General features: G+C 35.8%; 2 protein-coding genes across 2 annotated transcripts; both read left to right on the top strand.

Moving 5' to 3' along the window:
• Positions 1-3,401: 3,401 nt before the first annotated feature.
• On the top strand, positions 3,402-4,367 carry LOC132662427 (olfactory receptor 52N4). The gene has a single exon (XM_078433966.2). The coding sequence runs from the start codon at positions 3,402-3,404 to the stop codon at positions 4,365-4,367; it is 966 nt and encodes a 321-aa protein (XP_078290092.1).
• Positions 4,368-15,053: 10,686 nt separating this feature from the next.
• LOC132662428 (olfactory receptor 56B1-like) lies at positions 15,054-16,037 on the top strand. Its single transcript, XM_060607898.2, has one exon. The coding sequence runs from the start codon at positions 15,054-15,056 to the stop codon at positions 16,035-16,037; it is 984 nt and encodes a 327-aa protein (XP_060463881.2).
• Positions 16,038-21,526: the final 5,489 nt, after the last annotated feature.

The following is a 21,526-nucleotide window of genomic DNA, read 5'->3' as shown; positions in this document are numbered from 1 at the left end:
TCAATAGTCTTCATATCAAGAAAATCCAGAGTTAAAAACTTGCCCAGAGACTGTGATGTTTAGACAACCAAGTTCCTGGAAAATCGAACCATATATATTTTATCTTGTTTTTCCTTTCAAAACTTAAGGTATTTAACTATTAAATTTAAGGGTTAGTGACAGGATGATTTTCATTTTAGACATAGATGTAAAGAGGAAAAAGGATTTAAGATTGATACTAAATGCTTTTTTCCTCCCCACAGATATAAATGTTTTTTTTCTATTGACCTAAGTTCAAGTCAGAAGGAGGTGCAAGACAATGATGTGGGGGCTGATGGAAATATTTATTTCTCACCTTTGGCTTAAAAATCCATTTAGGTGTTCATAATGCCCACGCATCTATATAAACAACTCTTTTAACCATACAGGAATACATGCCAAGAATGGACCACCGCCAGGTCATGGAATAATGGAAATATAGGGAGAGCAATTCTAGGTCATGAGAGTTATGTTCAAATTTCTCTTGCTGCTTACCTGCCTTCCTTTTTTTCCTTACGAGTGTCTGATTTTACTTGAGGTAGACTCCGTAAATTCTTACTTATGCCAAAATATATTTTAGGCCAATATATATTTTGTAGTTTTATTTACCAGGAGAAACCTATTGTAATGTGCTAAGAATTGAGAATGCTTTAATGGAGGATGTAGTGTGAGTCCTGACAGTTGGCTTTTCTTTTTTGTAATGCTAAGTTTTGATTGCCAAGGCATCCATTTCAAAGAGGCACCCACTTCCAAGATGTTATCTCAGATAAACGTACTACCAGCCACTTGACTGGATAATCCCGCACCTCCTTTGTTTTACAGATCTTGATTGATTCTGATAACTGACCTTTTGGACCACTTTTTAAATTTTCTTTCTCTTTCCCTGTGCTTTAAATTCCCATTCTTAGGTTTTAAATTCACTGATAAAGAGTGAGCCTGAGATACCCTAGGCATCACCCTCAACTCCAATATAAGTTAGAACACCAGGCCCACCACTTCTCCCACCCCTGCCTTGACGTCTCTGTGTGGCCCCAGGTGTGCCATGATTTCTAGGACTTGTAAGTAATAAACCTTGTGTCTTTCAAAGTTTTCTGATGGTTTTTGCTGAAGGTATCTTGCAGTCATCATAAGAATCCCAAGGACCAGTTCAGCCACAATACTGGTTATCCATAGGCTGAGATCAGCACAAAACAGGGAGAAAAAAATCACTGCCTATAAATTCTGGAAATGAGGATTGACAATAAGTGGTAGATAAAGTAGTACTTTATGAAAGGTGAGAGAGGTGTAGCAACATCCAGAAACACTGGCTATACACCCAGAGCTAAATATCAGTACCTCTCTCTGGAAAGAGGTATTGAATTAAACTGTTGGAAACAAATTTAAATTTGTTTTAAAGCAATAGATTAACTTCGTGATTGATACTGGGTTGCTTTCATTTAAACTTATATCACTAACAGGGCATTTGGCAAATGAATTGAACCTGTACAGAACCTAAAATTTACTGTAAGAATAAAGCCATTCCTAAATGATCAAAGTGATCTTTATGGAAAAACACATACAGAAGTTTACTTTATAGTAAGCTATAGGGGAAATATTAAGACCTGGAATTAAGCATTGTCTGGAATTGTCAAGATTGGCTTACATTAAAGACGAAGCTGCAGACGAGGGTATTTAGAGGCACAAGGAGATACAGACTGAGGCAGACAGATGACCATAATAGTAAGAGTTTATAATTTTACAGACTAAATGTATTTTTTTAAGAGAATAATAGTACAAAAGTGCCAGAAGTTGTTTTAAAACATGCCCTCTAAGGGTTATGTTCCCAGTATTGTAACATATTTATCTGTGCTATATATATTTAAATTTTTATTTTGGTAAATGATATACAACAGTTCTTTGAATGTTGTAAACCCATTTGCAAACAATTTTCTAAATCCATTGAAAACACTGGTAAACTCAGGGTTGTAGTTTTAGTCCTAGAGGGCCTAGATATCCTAGTCTCTCTGTAATCAAGACCATCATATTTTGACTGTTTGTCTAAGTGGAGATTAATAACAAAGCAAAAATGTTACCTTAAAACCAAATCATTGGCATTAATTTGAAAACTGGCACTTTCATCAGATTTAAGTGTTAATTTGGAAAGTTTTAATATTAATACCAACTATATACTAATAAGTTGCATAAGAGGATTTCTGTGCATCCCATGATTTGAGTTATGGATATTTTATCAAAGATGGAGTAGAAGTGTCATGCTTAAAACAATCAACTTTAATTTAGTCAACATTAAAGTCATCCTATCATTAGAACTACTCAGAATTTCTAAAAAAATTTGGACCCAATTTTTCTTGCTTTAATTACTACTTCATGTGAAATTAATAGATCTACTCCAAATTTTGTATGTATTTCTCTGATGATTGTACATTATTTTACTTTGTTGTTTGGTTTTCTTTATCATATGACCTTCTGTACTGCCTATATACATTTTTATAAAATTAACAGATTTATGTCCACTTATATAGGGCAGTTTAAATAATTTATCCTAATAGTCCAAATCAACATATTTTATCTGTCTTTTGTCACATTAACATTTTATTGATTTATTTAGGAATCCTTTGCCTTCTGTTTCATAATGGGAATGTTTTGTTTAGTTAGTATTTTTACAATGATTTATGCATTTACCTTCTGCTTTTATTCTTAGAGGTCCCTTTTGTATTTTCCAAATAATAGTAATTAAAATATATTTCAGTAATTTTTAAAGAATTCTGGCACCTGTACTTTTCAATATGATATCTGAGAAACAGGGTGACCCTCAGGCTATTTCCTTAGAAGAATCCTCCTATTCAGAAATTGATAGAGTGTGTCATGATTGGGCCCTGTTTCTAGCCCCATCTCCAACTTCCTAATGCCCACATGCAAAATATTTTACTATATTTTTTCTCAAAATATGATTTATTTCAAGTCCAATGATTTTTCGTGTTTATTTTTCTGGAGTACATGTATAGTTATCAATATTTAAATAATATATTTAAACAAAAATAGCTTCAGAAAAAATAATAACCAAACTTTGTCCTTTATAAATGGATGTCATTTGTCTATTAACGAACTAGGCAGCTATTACACAATAAAGAGTATTTGTTGCCTACGGTGATGAATGAATTAAAAAATGCACAGATATAAAATAATCTATTTGGTTTAAATAATGTTTATATTCATATTCCCCGGAAGTCAGAAAAATTGGTTGTTTGGCCATTGAAATGTGTCTTGGGGGAGAAGGGCAAAAGAAATGAAGACAGTGACTGTGATCAAGATGTTTTCTTCTCTTATCTCTATCTAGGAGGACCCACAAATTCTATAAGATGATTAATGATCATCCTAGGTTGATGATGCTAATGTTAAACCAAACAGACCTGACCCCAGCCTCATTCATTCTTAATGGGATCCCAGGACTGGAGGACATGCATATGTGGATTTCTTTCCCATTCTGCTCCATGTATGCTGTGGCAATGGTAGGGAATTGTGGGCTCCTCTACCTCATCCACTTAGAGGACTCCCTGCACAGGCCCATGTATTACTTTTTAGCCATGCTTTCCCTAACTGACCTTTTCATATGCTCTAGTACAATCCCTAAAGCCCTCAGCATATTCTGGTTCCATTTCAAGGAAATCAGCTTCGATGGATGTCTGGTCCAAATGTTCTTTGTCCACACCTTCACAGGGATGGAGTCTGGGGTGCTCATGCTTATGGCCCTGGACCGTTATGTGGCCATCTGCTACCCTCTGCGCTATTCAACTATCCTCACCAATCCTGTCATTGCAAAGGTTGGGCTTGCTACTTTCTTGAGAGGGGTGTTCCTCATCATTCCCTTCACTTTCCTTACCAAGCGCCTGCCCTACTGCAGAGGGAATATAATTCCTCACACCTACTGTGACCACATGTCTGTAGCCAAGTTATCCTGTGGAAATATCAAGGTCAATGTCATCTATGGTCTGATGGTTGCCCTCCTGATTGGGGGCTTTGACATCTTGTGCATCACAATCTCCTACACCATGATCCTCCGGGCAGTGGTTAGCCTCTCTTCAGCAGATGCTCAGCAGAAGGCCTTCAGCACCTGCACTGCCCACATCTGTGCCATTGTTTTCTCCTACAGTCCAGCCTTCTTCTCCTTCTTTTCCCACCGCTTTGGGGGCCACACAATTCCTCCATCTTGTCACATCATTGTGGCCAATATCTATCTGCTTTTGCCTCCCACGATGAATCCCGTAGTCTATGGGGTGAAAACCAAGCAGATACGAGACTGTGTCATCAGGATCCTTTCAGGTTCTAAGAACCTCAAATCCCACAGCATATGAAACGAATATTAGTCTGGGTTGGGTGAAAAGGGAAAGAATGCTACTCTCTGTTGTTTAGGCAGGAGAGTTTCCCAGAATAGATATATAATATTTCCAGGTAAGCATGATGGACAATTTATTCCCGTTAAATTTTCTGCAGAATACCAAAGTAATTTTTCATTCCACATTACCCCCATATGAGCTTTTTACCGGCAGGTTTTCTGTGTAGCTGAGGTCTTGGTACTAATAGGTTCCAAAAAAGAAAAATACTAATGAGAAGCTAGGCCAATTATCCAGAACACTGAATCACATGAAACTAATGATCTGGGTCTAGATGACTCAAATTGTTCTGTTTTTTACTTGTAAATGAAATTTCCAGTTTGATCATTATGATTTAACCTTGGGAAATATGTATTATACATTCTCATTATTCACAAAAGTGCTCTGTTTTCTCAGTCACTTATAAAATACGAAACTGGAAAGTGTTCTCTGAGGTCATTAGTATCATGAAATGTAAGATCCTGGGGTCTTATGAAAAACTTGGTGACCTAGTATCTGACTGGATCTCTCCTAGAATGAGACATTCACATAATTGCTTCCTTCCCAACTAGTGGGTTGTCTGTTTTCTTCAAGATGGTTTTCAATGAATGCACAGTTTGGAAGGAGTTATGAATGATAGAACAATATGAAATATAATAATAATGACAGTTATAAAATAAAATATAATATAATATAATATAATATAATATAATATAATATAATAAATGTATTTCTAGAAGTACAGAGTTCTGGGGAACAATAGTTATTTTTCTTATTTTGAGCTGATAATTAACTAAGAGAATGGCTCTAATATTTTCTGTGTGATATTCAAGTTCTTTCTAAATTAACATGAAGTAAGAAGCTACAAATAATAATAGTTTTATAGCATTGTCACAGAGCACATAGAGAAGATTGCAAAGTCGATTTTTCCTGCCCAACTTCCAAGAATTACTTTCCTCTGATGCTGGTAATTGATGCTCATTAATTTCCATTAGTTTGTAATTCACCTCTAGTATTTTTCATTTTATAAAGGCATAAAACAAGTAAACTTTTATCACAAAATCACCCTTTTCATACTTTAGTTCTTTGTCCACCTTGATAGCAAATCTTCTTTAAAGGTTACCAATATTTATGACCTCTACTTACATACACATCTTGAAGTAATGCTTAACCACTTCTGGCTTTTTCTTTAGAATATCCTCCATCTCATCGTTTCACTGAAATTGCTTTTGTCAATTTCACAGATGATTTTCATGTTCCTAAAGCCAAAAGGTCCTTCTCCATGCCCATCTTGCCCTAACTCTCAACAATATGAATATAACTGATTAGTCCTTTCATCTAGAAACCCTCCCTTTTCTTGAATGCTGCAACACATCAGACATTCGAAGTCGTTCTTCCTTCTCACAGAACACTTCATATAGTTCCATTTGTTTTCTCTTGTCCTCTGGATTTCTTTATATTAGCATATCCCTGGGTTCAAATCTCTTCTTTTAGCACTCATTCCCTGGGCATTCCAGCAAACATAGCCATAAATGCCGTTGTAGGCTAATGGATGCCAGACTATTAATTCATTAATGGATTCACGGAAACTCTGGTGCAAGTTCAATGTGAACTAAACTTCCTGGTACCTTTTTTCTTAATGGCACACTGTCATTTCTAGGTCTTTTTCTTGTTTTGCTTTTTGTTTTTACTTTGATCTTATTTCATTCCTAATCTTCAGGCCTATCATCCAGTGACATTCTCTATGTGTTTGACATATATTCTTAAACATGTGACTATGAGGTCATTTACTGAATGTTTATTTTAGGAACTTACATCTGTTTCATTGTGCTAAAATATTACATTGCTTACTTTTAACTCAATTATTTTTAAAAATGTATTTTTAATAAAATTATTTATGCTTCAAATCTTGCTTGTGATTATTTTATAGACTTTCTTAGCATGCAACCAACACTATTTTCTTAATCATTCCCTGATTATGTATATCTAAGTTTTTTCAGTCTCTGTCACCACAAATAACACTATGCTGAGCATCTTTACTCACATGCACTCGTACACACACCCTGGCCCTTATGGAACTGGGGATATTTTATTCTGAATATACACAGTGGAGTGTGTTTGCAGAGTCATAATCTCTGCACATTACCTTTGTAGGTAGACTTTAGACTACCGGGCAACTTTTCAGTAGAAACAATGGAAGCCAAAAGACAAATGATATTTTGGAAGTGCTGAAAAAATACTTACAACTCAGAATTCTAATGAAAAATCCTTCAAAAAAAAAGGTAGCATAAATACCTATTCATATAAACTAAAGCTGAGAGGAAATACTAAAGTAAGTATGTTATTCAGAATTTAGAATAATGATTACCTGATGGAAGCTCAGAACAAAATATTGGAATGCATAACAAAACTAACACTGAAGAAAAATACAATAATGGCAGTAATAACACCTATTTTATTGGTCCAAAAATGGCAAGAGGAACAAAGAAAAGAACAGATGGAACATGATGCAAAAGACAATAGGAACATGGAAAACTTGACAAAAATTATGGCAGTATTACATTAGTATGAGTTGACAAAGCAAGTCAATGAAAGGAAGTGAAATGAAAATTAAGACAATATCCTTAAAAACTTAGTATTGTTAGAAGACATTAAACATCCACACACATATATAAAATGAGAAAAAGCTTGTGTGGCTAGACCAGACAAAGTAGATTTTAACACAATAAATGTTAGGAGTGATAAAATGCAACATTCCGTTGTTGGGAAAATAAATAAAGTTTTACACCATAAGATAGCTGACGGACTAAAACATGCTCTGGTCTCTAGCTTGGAGTCCCCTCTTCTGGGTTCTTTTCTCCCTGTTTTCCAGGGCAAACGAACCGCCCCCCACGAATATGGAGGCTGACAACTATAAATTACCCTTCCCGCTTGCATTGGGCACTCAGATATTTGGAGAAACGGTCTCCTCTGAGCCCACCGGTGTAAATAAATCTTCAATCCACCAAGATCTCCGAGTGCCGCTTGGTTTTTCTGCCAGCGTTCCAGCCAGGTTCCGTAACACCGTGATTACAGTAGCAATCCAACAGGAAATATACCTAACTTTGTATATGCTTAATATCATTATAGATACATAACAATATATACAGACAAAGAGATGGATAATACTAGAAGGGGAAATTGACAAATCCACAGTGAAAACATAGTTGCAGCAACTGAAACGTAGAGAATTAGAAAAATCTAAATAGTATAGAATATCTGAACATAAACAAATTAAGCCAATTGCCCTGTTAAGTAAACAACATCCAGCAGCTTCAAGTATAGTTTTATTTCTCAAGCAACTATAAAACATTTATCAAAATAAACAAAAAGAAGGTGTCAAGAGCAACGTTATCCCAATAGATTTGAAAATGTTGATGAGACAGACATGTATTAAAAACACTTCAAGTGATCTAAGAAGAAATATAAGGTTATAGTAGTCATACATCTATTAAGAAAATGAATCATGGGACACATGGGTGGCTCAGTTGGTTGAGTGTCAGACTTCGCCTCAGGTCATGATCTCGCAGTTCATGAGTTCAAGTCCCACATTGGACTTGCTACTGTCAGCATGGAGCCCTTTTGGATTCTCTGCCCCTTTATCTCTCTGCCCCTCCCTGCTTATAATCTCTCTCTCAGTAAAAGATAAAACATTAAAAAAAAGAAAGAAAGAAATCAGTTACCTAAAATTTCCATGAGCATGTGCGTACATGTGTGAATGTGAGTGTTGGATGTTGTATGGTAATACAATATGACCAAGTGGGATTTATTCCAGGAACTCAAAGCAGGTTGGCTGAGAACACACACAAGTAATCAACTTAAATATGACGAAATAGATTTAAATAGGAAAAAAATCATAAGATTACTACAACAGAGTAAGAAAAAATTTGTTTTAATTAAATATCCATTCATGATTAAAACACAGCAAAATCTAAATTTAGAAGGAAATTTTAATTTGATAAAAGGCATGCACAAAAAACCTACAGCTAATATCCCAATTAATGATGAAATATGAAAATATGTCTCCCTGAGGATAATAGCAAGACAAAGATGTCAACCATTCCCACTTCTATCCAACATTGTACTAGAGGTCCAAGCAGTAGAATAAAATTAAAAGAGTGAAAAAGGCATTAATATTGAAAAGATTCAAAAGACTCTTCCTTTTCATTTGAAAATGGAAAACATAAGACACAAACACTAGGGGGTGCTGCCAAAGCAATTTCTAGATGGAAACTTTCTTTTTTTAAATTTATTTTTATTTTTTTAAATATGAAATTTATTGTTAAATTGGTTAGATGGAAAGTTTCTAACACTAAATGCATATATTAAGAAAAAAGAAAGATCTCAAAAGCAACTTTATTCCACAAGGAACTAGAAAAAGAACAAATGAAGACCAAAACAAGGAGAAGGAAAGAAATCACAAAAGGTAGAGCTAAATAAAATGGAGACCACAAAAACAATCGCAAATATCAATGAAAGTGAGGCCTAGGTTTTTGAAAAGACAAACAAATTGGCAAACCTTTAGCTGAACTTACTAAGCAAAAAAGAAAGAGGTATCAAATAAGGCCAGAAATGAAAGAGGAGACATTACAACTGATACCATACAAAACACATGTGATTGTTAGAGATTACTATGAAAATTATATGTCAACAAATAATCCAGGAGAATATATTCTATATTACAACAATTGTCAGTTAATATATTGGTCCCTCCAATTTTTTCCCTCAAAATGCTATTTCAGGACCTGTATATGAAATATATTAAGAACTCTTAAAACTCAGTCATAAAAAGATAAACCAGTTAAAAACCAAGCAAAGGGTATGAATAGATCTTTCTCCAGAGAAGATAGAAATAAGTCAGTAAGCAACATGAAGAGGTGCTCGTTATTAGTCATTAAAGAAATGTAAAACAAAATTATAATGAGATACTGTTCACATCCAAGAGAATAATTATTCTAAAAAAAACCAGTAACAATCAGGTTAGCAAGAATGTAGAAAAATTGGAACCCTCAGACACTGCTGGTGGGGATGTAAAATAGTTTAAAAAATTGCTATTTTGCTCTCAACTACTTTTCTATGTGTTGATAAGCAATCTTTACATGCATGTTTCAAATGTATCATATGCTTGTCGTGACCTAATCTGAATTTATTCTCTTCTGTAACCTGGTCTTTCTCCAATCTTCCTTAAGAATGTGAATAACATCAGGTGCCATCCCACTGCATATATCAAACACTAGAATTGTTCTTTGGTTGCGGTGCCTGGGTGGCTTAGTCGGTTAAGCATCTGACTTTGGCTCAAGTCATGATCTCGCAGTTTGTGAATTTGAGCCCCATGTCAGGCTCTGTGCTGACAGCTCAGAGCCTGGACCCTGCTTCGGATTCTGTGTCTCCTTCTCTCTCTGCCCTTCCCCCACTCACGGTCTCTCTCAAAAATAAACATTAAAAAAAAAAGAATTGTTCTTTGGTCATCTAATTACGAGACCTTGAAACCATAAAGCCCTTAGAAGAGAACATAAGTAGTCATTCCTTTGCCATCAGCCACAGCAACAGTTTTCTTCATCTGTCTTCTAAGTGAAGGGAAACAAGAGCAAAAAGAAACTATACTAAACCAAACTAAAAACCTTCTGCATAGTGAAGGAAGCCATCAACAGAACAAAAAGACAACCTACTGAATGGGAGAAGATATTTGCCAAGTGATATATCCAATACGGGGTTAATATCCAAAATATGTAAAGAACTTACACAACTGAACACCAAAATCCCCCAAATAACCCAATTTAAACATGAACAGAGGACTTGAATAGACATGTTTCCAAAGATGACATAGAGTGGGTCAACAAATACATGAAAAGATCATAACATCACTAACCAACAGGGAAGGAAATTTAAAACCGCTATGAGATATTGCTATTATAATGGTTAGACTCTAAAAGGCAAGAAATAATAAGTGGTGATGAGAATGTGGAAAAAAATGTGCACTGTTTTTGGGAATGCAAACTGGTATAGCCACTGCGGAAAAGAGTATGGATCTTTCTTAAATAATTAAAAATAGGAATACCATATGGTCCAATAATTCTGCTACTGGAAATTTATGAAGAGAATTAAAAATGGAAATACTGTATGATCCAATAATTCTGCTATTGGGTATTTATATGAAGAAAATGAAAATTCTAGTTCTAAAAGATATACATATCCCTATGTTTATTGAAGCATTATTTATAATAGCCAAGATATGGAAGCAACCTGTGTCCATCGATTACAAATAGATAAAGAAGTAAATATATATATATATATATATATATATATATATATATATATATACACACACATATATATAATGAATAATATTATAATAAAAATATATATGTAATGGAATATTAGACACAAAAAAGAATGCGATCTTGCCATTTGCTACAACATGTGAAAGTGAAATAAGTTAGACAAAGAAAAAACAAATATTATATGATTTCACATATGTGGAATCTAAAAAACAAAACAGGGGCACTTGGGTGGTTGAGTTGGCTAAAGGTCCAACTTTGCCTCAGGTCATGATTTCATGGTTCGTGGTTTCGAACCCCACATTGACTCTGCTGTTAGCATGAGCCTGCTTAGGATCTTCTGTCTGTCTGTCTGTCTGTCTCTCTCTCTCTCTCTCTCTCTCAGATTAAATGAACATTAAAAAATGTTTTTAAATATTTTAAATATTTTTTAACATTAAAAAACAAAACACATGAATAAACAAATAAAAAAGAGATTCAAACCTATAAATACAGAGAACAAACTATGGTTGCCAGCAGCACGGTGGGGGCAGGGGGGGGAGTAACAGTGAAAGTGAAGGTAGGTACACCTTTCAGTTACAGAATGAATAAGTTATGGGGATGAAATATACAGCATAGGGAATATAGTCAGAGGTGTAGTGATAGCCCTGTATGGTGACAGATGGTAGCTACACTCTGGTGAGCATAATACAATGTATAAACTTGTTGAATCATTATGTTGTACACTTGAGCCTAATGTAACATTTCTATCAACTATACTCAAGGAAAAAAATAGAGAAAAAATTTTTTAAAGAAAAAAGTTAAAAAAAATAAAAAAATTGTTCTTTGGTCATAAAAGTGATCAATTTTATCTTCAACATACCTTCTAAATCTACTCACTTTTCTCTATCTTCACTGCCCCTATCCTAGTGCAAGATAAAGTCATCTCTCCTTTGGGATTACTGTTACTCAACTGATTTACTTATATTTACCTTTGCCACACTTAATCTGGTGTCCACATTGCTGCGAGGTCCTAATTCTCCTTAAAAGCTTTCAGTGGTCCCTTATAACCCTGCATAAATTTGCTTACAAGTCTCTGGCCTCTGTCAGCTCAACAACTCTGTTTCACACCATATCTCATTTCTGTCACTTCTTAGTGCTCCAGCCACATTTATCCTCTTTTATTACTTGAATTTCGCGTGATCCCCTCACTTCAGCATCTTAAAGTTCTTGGGCTCCTTTGCCTCCCCCTCCTTCCCATTACCAAATCCACACCATAGTTAAGTCTTTCTCAAACACGTGGCCTTGACACAAACCGGTGTTTCTTCTGGAAATCCCTCTCTGACACCAAGACTAAATTAATTCTCCCCATTATATGCTCTCATATTTCTGGGGGCTTTTGCTTCAAAGCACTTCTCCCAGTCTATAGGTAGATTTGTTAGATTCTTTACTTAGTGTTTTACCCCCTTGCCCCAACTAGGCCACTGTTTCCATGAGAACAGGGACCATGGCAGTTTTATTGACGATTTTATGCCTGCCATATTTTGTAAACACAGTAGGAACTCAATAGATATATATGGGGTGAATAAATACTTTCTCTTTTGTTTATTTTTTAAGCATAACAACATAACCACAGAATTTAAAATCCCCTGAAATTTTGTACTTAAGAACAATTTAAACACTAATAAAGTTGCCCACTTTGTATAGGGCTATTTTGATTTCATAAATGAAGACATTTTTCTGCTTATGTAAGTTCTCAGTTTACATCGATAGGAAGTGTGTCTCTGAATCAATCTCCCTTCCAACCTTTTGGGATTTAATATCTTAGGAATTCTGCTTTCTCTATGGGCTGTTCTCTCTTCATGTCTCCAAGGGAAATCTATTATCTTTAGATCACTGAGCTGTTTACTACTCCCCATAAAATCCAGAATCTCATAATTTCTATGCTATGTGTGAGCTGAAAACACATTCTCACCTCATGTGAAAGCTTCATTCTCAAAGAGTTGTGTCTTCTTTCCGGGTAGGAAACCCCTGCCATTGCCAGGACCTCAGACTGTGAGACTCTGCTCCTAACCACAGTTAAGTACTAAAACCTTGGCATGGTCACATTGGCTAAATCCAAGAGCATCCAATGGAGGCTGATCCTTAACCTTTTCTTATGTTGTTTTGCACAAGAGATCAACTCTTTCTTCTGTGCTATGAGGAAATAAAGGCTTAGAGAAGCTGTTCAAAGGGATTAAGGCTAGAATTAGAGAATATAAGGTTTGTGTGATGATCTAGAAGTGATCTCATTTATAAAATAACTGCTAGATTGTCTTCAGGATGAATATATTAACTGTCTTACATACCAGGATCACACTCCATGTCCTGCTAAGCTTTAAGTGCTAAAAGAAATTGAAAACACTTATTTCCTTTCTGTAAACTCAAATCCGCTCCTTCTCTTAACTGTATCACACTAATATCTATCAGGAGAAAACATCAAAGATACAAGGCTGTGTCTTTGATATGAGGATATATAATAATAAATATTTGGCAAAAATACCAGGCCCCATACAGTCAAGTGGGTCACACATCCAAGTTCTCAAGATGGAGCTATGAAGCTGAACTCCTCAGGAGTTCTGATCTAAAAGTCCAGAGTCAAAGTAGCTTCATCTTCAAGCCTCTTTTGTGTTTGCTTGGTTAAAATTTGCTGTGAACACATGTAGATGATTTTAGTGTTCACCAAGTTACGTTACTGTTAAAGAAGGAAGATTTTCCCCAAGATTAAGGGGTACATGTTTACCCAAACTTACAGGTGGCAAGACATTTCTGAAGAAAAAATACATCTAGTTGCTGACATGATCTTCTCTTGTTGGTGTTAACACGAGAGAATTTTAATTTCTTTCAGATATATCTTTCTATATTTAAAGGTAATTATATGAAGAATAAATCCACAACTGCCTTATGTGCTATAAAAGAATTTAAACTATTTGAAAGAAAGGGTGAAGGCATGGATCATTCTAAGCAAGGGAATACCAGTTTTAGGAAGATCAGATGGCTGAGCAAAAGAAGGAAGCATGAGTAGAGGCACAAGTGACCAGGTAAGACTCAGAAGTAGCATTGCTGAGGAGAAAGTCTGCATGATGAAGTAGGGGAAGAAACCACAGGACAAGGGAGCAATTGTTGGCCAAAAGGAAAGGCTTGCTTGTTATTTTAAGGCTTGGCTGGTTGGGCTCCTGAACAGAATAAAAAGTACATGAAAAACACCAGCTTCTGAAGAAAGATGAGTCTAGTTTTGAACATGAATCTGAATATACAATGGCAGTTTCTTCAACATATGGGCAAGTAATTCTTGTTTGTTAATAAAATCAAAATCATCTTACTACCAGTGCCTAACTCTTGTATCTATATGCCTTTATAGATTCTTTAGGACTACACTAGAAAAAAAATCTTTGGTTTGTCTCTATTAAGTCACTCCTTAAATCAACAAATTCAGTCATGATCATTTAACTTTCCAAGCTATCCTTTTCTGAATTTTTGAGAAGTCCATACAAATCAGAATATTAAAAAAAATAGTTAGGGGTGCCTGGGTGTCTCAGTCGGTTAAGCATCCAACTTCAGCTCAGGTCAGGATCTTGCGGTTAGTGAGTCCGGGCCCAGCATTGGACTCTGTGCTGACAGTTCAGAGTCTGGAGCCTTCTTCGGATTCTCTGTCTCACTCTCTCTCTGCCCCTTCCCTGCTCACACTCTGTCTGTCTTTCTCAAAATAATAAATAAACATTAAAAAATTTTTTTAGTTATTTCTCTTCCAATTTGCACCATACTTACGCGTGAAAATCTTTATAGTCTGTGGTATAAAATTTGTGGAGTCTATATAAAACATAAATGGACTTCTATAATAACCCTGAATAGTACAGCTAGAAAATTTCATCTCCATATTTCTGTATTTTAAAAAATTTTCCGTGTTGTTAATTAATAAAAACCTGAAATAATATTGAGACAAATATGAAGAAAACAAACACATCCACTTGATTCCACAAAATTTCTGAGGAAATAAAGAAAATTCAAAAAGAAAAAAAAGTAGAATCCTATGTATGTGATGGTCCCAAATTGAGATAACTGAGGATAAGCAAATGGAGATGTGAGACACATGCTGCACTGTCCCTCAATAGTCAACTGTGATAATTGCTCCTTACAAATTTACTTTCTACTATAAAAACCCCAGAACTTCATGGTACTTTATCTTAAATTACAGTAAGGGATGTACAACAGAGTTCATTTGGTTACAGCACCAACTATGCTATGTGGAGATAGGTTAAAAATAATGTTTGATGATAATATGGCTCAAAAAAGCAACGTTGAAACCCATCTTTTTTTTTTCTCTTAGGAAACAATGTCTGCATCTCTGAAAGGCTCTAATAGCTCCAAGTTCCAGGTGTCTGAGTTCATCCTGATGGGACTCCCAGGCATTCACAGCTGGCAACACTGGCTCTCCTTACCATTGGCACTACTCTACCTCTCAGCAATTGGTGCTAATATCCTCATCCTCGTCACCATCTGCCAGGACCCTGCTCTTCAGCAGCCTATGTACTCTTTCCTAGGCATCCTCTCTGTGGTGGACATGGGCCTGGCCACCACCATCATGCCCAAGATCCTGGCCATCTTCTGGTTTGATGCCAAGGTCATCAGCCTTCCTGAGTGTTTTGCTCAGATCTATGCCATTCACTGCTTTGTGGGCATGGAGTCTGGTATCTTCCTCTGCATGGCTTTTGATAGATACATAGCTATTTGTCGCCCTCTTCACTACCCATCAATCGTCACCAAGGCCTTAATCTTAAGAGCTACTGTGTTCATGGTACTAAGAAATGGTTTTCTTTCCCTTACAGTGCCAGTGCTAGCAGCCCAGCGTAATTATTGTTCCAGGAATGAGATTGAGCACTGCCTGTGCTCTAACCTTGGGGTCACCAGCCTGGCTTGTGATGACAGGAGGCCAAACAGCATCTGCCAATTGGTTCTGGCATGGCTTGTAATGGGGAGTGACCTAGGTCTTATAATATTGTCATACACTTTGATTCTGCGCTCTGTACTTAAACTGAATTCTGCTGAAGCTTCCTCCAAAGCTCTGAGCACTTGTAGCTCCCATCTGATCCTTATCCTCTTCTTCTACACTGTTGTTGTAGTGATTTCAGCAACTCATCTGGCAGAAACTAAGGCCCCTTTGGTTCCAGTTCTACTCAATGTGCTGCACAACATCATCCCCCCTTCCCTCAACCCTATGGTTTATGCACTTAGGACTAAAGAACTTAGGGCAGGCTTCCAAAAGGTGTTTTGTTTGAGCTTAGAAAAGAAAACAAGGCACCAGAGACCTTCTCCATGATGTACATGAACTTCAGCTCCTTCTAAGATGGATAGTAGAATTTCAAATATGAAGGGGGAAGTGAATTGCCTTTGAGATATCTTTTTCACATTGTATAAGCATCTGGAAACAACAACAACAAAAACATTCTAATTAGCTCCAAAATATTGACAAGAGCTGAATATATTGGAGGAGAAGTATTTTCTACCAAACCAAATGAATAAAAACTAGAATTTATGATTTATATCTCTCCCCGTAAATAAAAATTAACATAACAAAAACACACAACCAAGAAATAAGTGATTGGGGCATGAGTTACAGATCATGCTTGTTTATAGATAGCTGTACCTTGGGAACAATGTCTGTCTGACTGAACAAGTGTCATTCCAGTGTCTACAGAGGGAGGAATAGAAAATACTTCAGATGAACAAAGCCAAATCAGTCTATGATGGCGCTTGAGATGGAATAAGGCAAGATGACCAGACTTCGATAAACAGAACCCAAAAGATACAGATAGATTTAGTAAGTCTAAAGATAAAAGCCTATTGGCAATTCTGGCTTTCAATGAAAAACATTTTTTCTATTCTAAGGTCATATTTGATGCTTTTATACACACTGAACATTAATACGCTCCTTGAAATTCCAAAGCTAAAATTTTAAATTATGAATAAACCATTTACTTTAAACAGAAAATGGCAAAGTCATTTTAGCTAGTTGCCATATGATTTAAGTGTAAATTTGAGAAACTCTCATTTTAAAACTTTCCTTTTGTATTAATAAACTGAGAAAGTGAATAATTGTTTTTATGGTTTGTGTTGTAAAGTCACCTTATCAAAGCTGGAAATGAAACAATATGACACAATTAGCTTAGTACACACTATCGAGCTTTTTATTTCCCCAGAGTGATCTTGACCTAAGAGTTTTGTTAGAATTCTCTTTTTCTGATCTTAATATATTCTCCCCAATTGTTTGGTATTCTGTTTACCTAAAATAAATGTGTGTGTGTGTGGCAGTTTTTAAACTTTTGTATATAGTTTTCATTCTGATATACTCTTTTGTACCACATATATAATATTAAAACTTAATTAGAATTATACTTAAATTAATGTGCAGTTTATATAATTTATATTTACTGACAAATCAATATATTTGCTCCACTTTTGTCATCTTACTGTTTCTTTGCACTTTCTTTGTATTTTCTTTACCTACTTTATCATTGGAATTCTTTATTCATTTATCTATTCTAATAATCTTGAGGAAGATGTCCTGTATTGCTTTTTCCTGTAATAGTTTTTTTATGCCTTCCAAGTAATAATATTTTGATGATAATTTACTAGTTATAAAATTCAAGTATAAAATGTCATTTATTTATTTATTTATTTATCCATCTATTAGTTATTTTTTTAATGTTTATGTATTTATTTTTAAGAGACAGAGAGTGGGGAAGGGGCAGAAAGAGGAGGAGAGAGAGAATCCCAAGCAGGCTCTACACTGCCCATGAGGGGCTCGATCTCATGAACCATGAGATCATGACCTGAGTCAAAATCGGGAGTAGGATGCTTAACTGAGTTACCCATGCACCCCAGTAATATCTGAATCTTTTAATTTATGTTTATTTATTTATTTCGAGACAGGGAGAGAGAGACAGAGAGAATGAATGGAGGAGGGGCAGAGAGAGAGAGAGCGAGAGGGAGAGAGAGAATCCCAAGCAGGCTCCATGCTCAGTGCAGAGACTGATGGCGGGACTCGATCTCACAACCATGAGATCTTGACCTGAGCTGAATTCAAGAGTCACTCACTTAACCAATTGAGCCACCCAGTGCCCCTCCATCTATTATTTATTTTAAAAAATGTATTGAGTATCTTATATGTTCCATATGGTTTGCTAGACACTGAGGATGTAATTATAAATACAAAATGCCCTCAATATCAAGTTTCATTGAATTTTGGAAATTTCTACATTTATATTGATTTTTATAGTATCATGAAGGTAAATAAAATGAAAGAATAATTCTTCAAACAAATCAATTCCTTACCTCTAATCATGGCTGCCTTTGTAACTACATTATTTAAAGATTATTTAGAGGGTGTGTCAGTATTATCACATCCAAGGGACATTTGAGTCTTTCCGAAGGTTTTCCTTGAAGAATGAATAGGAATTACCTACATTGGAGGGGGACCGGCAGGGAGCAACAAAAGGACAGAGGACCTTGTGTCCCAAAACCAAGGGTATCAGTGAGATGTGAGTAGGAAATAGCAAATAGCAACAAGAGGCAACACTGTCATTTTCGTTTCAATCCTTCAGAATCCTATTAATGCTTCAGGTCTAAGAGTACTTGTCCTTTTCTCTTAGAAGCTTCTCCTGAGATGAGCCTGAATACCCACGTGCTCCTATGCCACCAAGTATAACTTTAAAATTGCAACGACATGAGAAGAGGCCCTTGAAGACCATGCTCATCACATGTCCAACTTGTGTTTCCTTGCTATTCCAATCATGTTATCTTTGGCAAATCTCATCTGTCCTCTCTTGGCATCATACATGATGCAGAATTTCCATGTGACTATTTCCCCTATTTGATGATCTTAAAATAGTCAAATTTTTTTGATGGAGGGTAGAATTAACATTTCCTCTGATGGCACATAGAAGAGAATTTGTTTAGTGGCAAACTCGGTTGCTTTCCATGGCATTTACTTTTGAAAACATGCCAAAATTGCAGTCTGAAAGAATATACAAATATAGGTATTGAGTACTTGAAATGTTGTAGTATGTTTTACCATACTATCTCCTTCATTTTCTCAGCAATGTATTTCATTTTGTTCTTGATAAATTATAATATACAGGTACAATTTCACAATTGCAGTTTGAGGAATCCTAACAACCTGGAATTCACATACCTGTTGACTATATATGGAAAAAGAATATTCACAGCACTTCACAAGAGCTCTCTACATTCGCCATATGTGCAGGTGGTTGTAGATTATTTATTCTCATTGTTATCTAGAATTTCATTGTGGGGTTTTATTTACCCATTCTAGCAATAATGGGCATTCAGGCATTTTCCAGTTTTAGATTACTAATATATTACAATTATGCTACAAAGAACATTCTTATGGATGTGTTTTCATAAAACTATGTATGCATTTTTGTTAGGAATGGACCTGATGGTCATACATATATTCGTCATTAGCAGACAGGCCAAAAATAATTTAAATCTACACTCCTACCCACAGTTGTTCCATGTTTTCACCAATGCTTGGTATTATTAGTCTTTTTTCATCTCAGTGATTTAGTTTGATATGTATTGCTATGTCATGAGAGACTCAATTTCCATTCATTTTCCTAATGACTAGAGAAGTTGGTGCCTATTTACATGTTTAGTGGCACCTTTTTGCTCCTCTTTTGTGAAAAGTGTAAGTAATCTGTCCCATCCCACCCCATTTATTATTATTGTAGAAGTTGAAGACCGTGTAAAGCAATGATGAGAAGACAAAGACAGTTAACAGAGGGTAAATTTGAGTGTGATAGATTTCAAAGTGTTTGCAGAGACTCTTATACCCTGAATTAAAAAGAACACAGCTGGGGTGCCTGGGTGGCTCAAGTAGTTCAGCGTCCAACTCCTGATTTTGGCTAAAGTCATGATCTCACAGTTTGTGAGTTTGAGCCTGACATTGGGCTCTGTGCTGACAGTGCAGACCTTGCTTGAGATCCTTTCTCTCTCCCTCTCTCTGTGTTCCTCCCTGCTTGTGTTCTTTCTCTCAAAATAAATGAATAAACTTTAAAAAATATTAAAAAAAAAAAAGAACATAGCCGAGGAGTAATTTTGGCCTTGAAAATGGAATTGCAAAACTCAATAGTCATTTGTTGCTCAGCAAGACAGGTATCTTATACTAAGGACTTGTTCTTGGTCTGGAAAACCTGGGATTCTGAAAAATGGGATGTGGATTCTGGATGGATGCCCATTGAGGATTTGGCTCTGCGTATCTCTGAATCGTTAAAGAGTTTGGTCTACCCCTTTATTTGTAAGAGCTAGTGCTACCTTAATGTGGGAAGGTGAATGAAGACACCTCAATGAAGATGTGTGTCTCCTGGTACGGTTATTACCCTCTCACGGTTTCCAAGCTGGTAACTAAGGTTAAATCTCGTTGTGACTATACTATGAGTGAGTTGCAAGGGAAAGATAGTACGTCTTAACAGGAGTCAAGATATTGGAATTTAAGGGTGTTTGATCGAGGAAACCAGAACATAAGACATGAGAGCATAGGAAAAGGGGCATCTGGATAGCTCATTCGGTTAAGGATCTGGCTCTTGATTTGGGCTCAGGTCATGATCTCACAGTTCATTTATTTGTTTATTTTTTAATTAAATTCAAGTTAGTTAGCATACAGCACAGTCTTGGCTTCCAAAGTAGAACCCAGCGATTCATCACTTACATATAACACCCAGTGCTCATCCCAACAAGTGCGCTCCTTAATACCCATCACCCATTTAGCCCATCCCCTACCCACTTCCCCTCTAGTAACCCTCAGTTTGTTCTCTGTATTTAAGAGTCTCTGATGGTTTGCTCCCTCTCTGTTTTTATCTTATTTGTCCTTCCCTTCCCCTGTGTTCATCTGTTTTGTTTCTTAAATTCCATATATGAGTAAATTCATATGATATTTGTCTTTCTCTGACTGATTTATTTGGCTAGCATAAATACCCTGGTTCCATCCATGTTGTTCCAAATGGCAATATTTCATTCTTTTTCATCGCTGAGTAGTATACCACCTCATCTTTACCCATTCATCAGTTGATGGACATTTGGTCTATTTCCATTAATTTTCTATTGTTGATAGGGGTGCTATAAACATTGGGGTGCATATGCCCCTTCGAATCAGCATTTTTGTATTCTACTAAATACATAGTAGTGCAATTGCTGGGCTGTAGGGTAGTTCTACTTTTAATTTTTTGAGAAACCTCTATGCTGTTTTCCACAGTGGCTGCACCAGTTTGCATTTCCACCAGCAGTGCAAAAGGGTTCTCCTTTCTCCACATCTTTACCAACATCTGTTGTTTCCTGAGTTGTTCATTTTAGCCATTCTGACAGCTGTGAAGTGGTATCTTTGTGGTTTTGATTTGTATTTCCCTGATGAGGAGTGATGTTGAGCATCTTTTCATGTGTCTGTTGGTCATATGGATGTCTTCTTTAGAAAAGTGCCTATTCATCTCTTCTGCCTATTTCTTCACTGGATTATTTGTTTTATGGGTGCTGAGTTTCATAAGTTCATTACAGACATTGGATACAAACCCTTTATCCAATATGTCAGTTGCAAATATTTTCTTTCATCCCATTCTTTGCCTTTAGTTTCATTGAATGATGTTTTATTCAATCATAATAACCTTAGTTTGGAATGATTAATTATATAATATTAGATGAAAATATCAGTATATGTTGCAGTACATTATCATCATTTTTGTTAAAACATATATAATACATGCATATCAACACATTTACATATATGTAATTCTAAAA

Source organism: Panthera onca, chromosome D1 (genome assembly GCF_046562875.1).
Source record: "Panthera onca isolate mPanOnc1 chromosome D1, mPanOnc1 haplotype 2, whole genome shotgun sequence".
In the NCBI taxonomy this organism is placed as follows: domain Eukaryota; kingdom Metazoa; phylum Chordata; class Mammalia; order Carnivora; family Felidae; genus Panthera; species Panthera onca.
The sequence above is the reverse complement of the archived record's forward strand: the minus strand, read 5'-3'. Positions and strand labels throughout refer to the sequence as shown.

What these genes read in the sequence shown, in the direction of transcription:
- LOC132662428 (XM_060607898.2), top strand. Translation starts at nt 15,054, where the DNA reads ATGTCTGCATCTCTGAAAGGCTCTAATAGCTCCAAGTTCCAGGTGTCT.
- LOC132662427 (XM_078433966.2), top strand. Translation starts at nt 3,402, where the DNA reads ATGCTAATGTTAAACCAAACAGACCTGACCCCAGCCTCATTCATTCTT.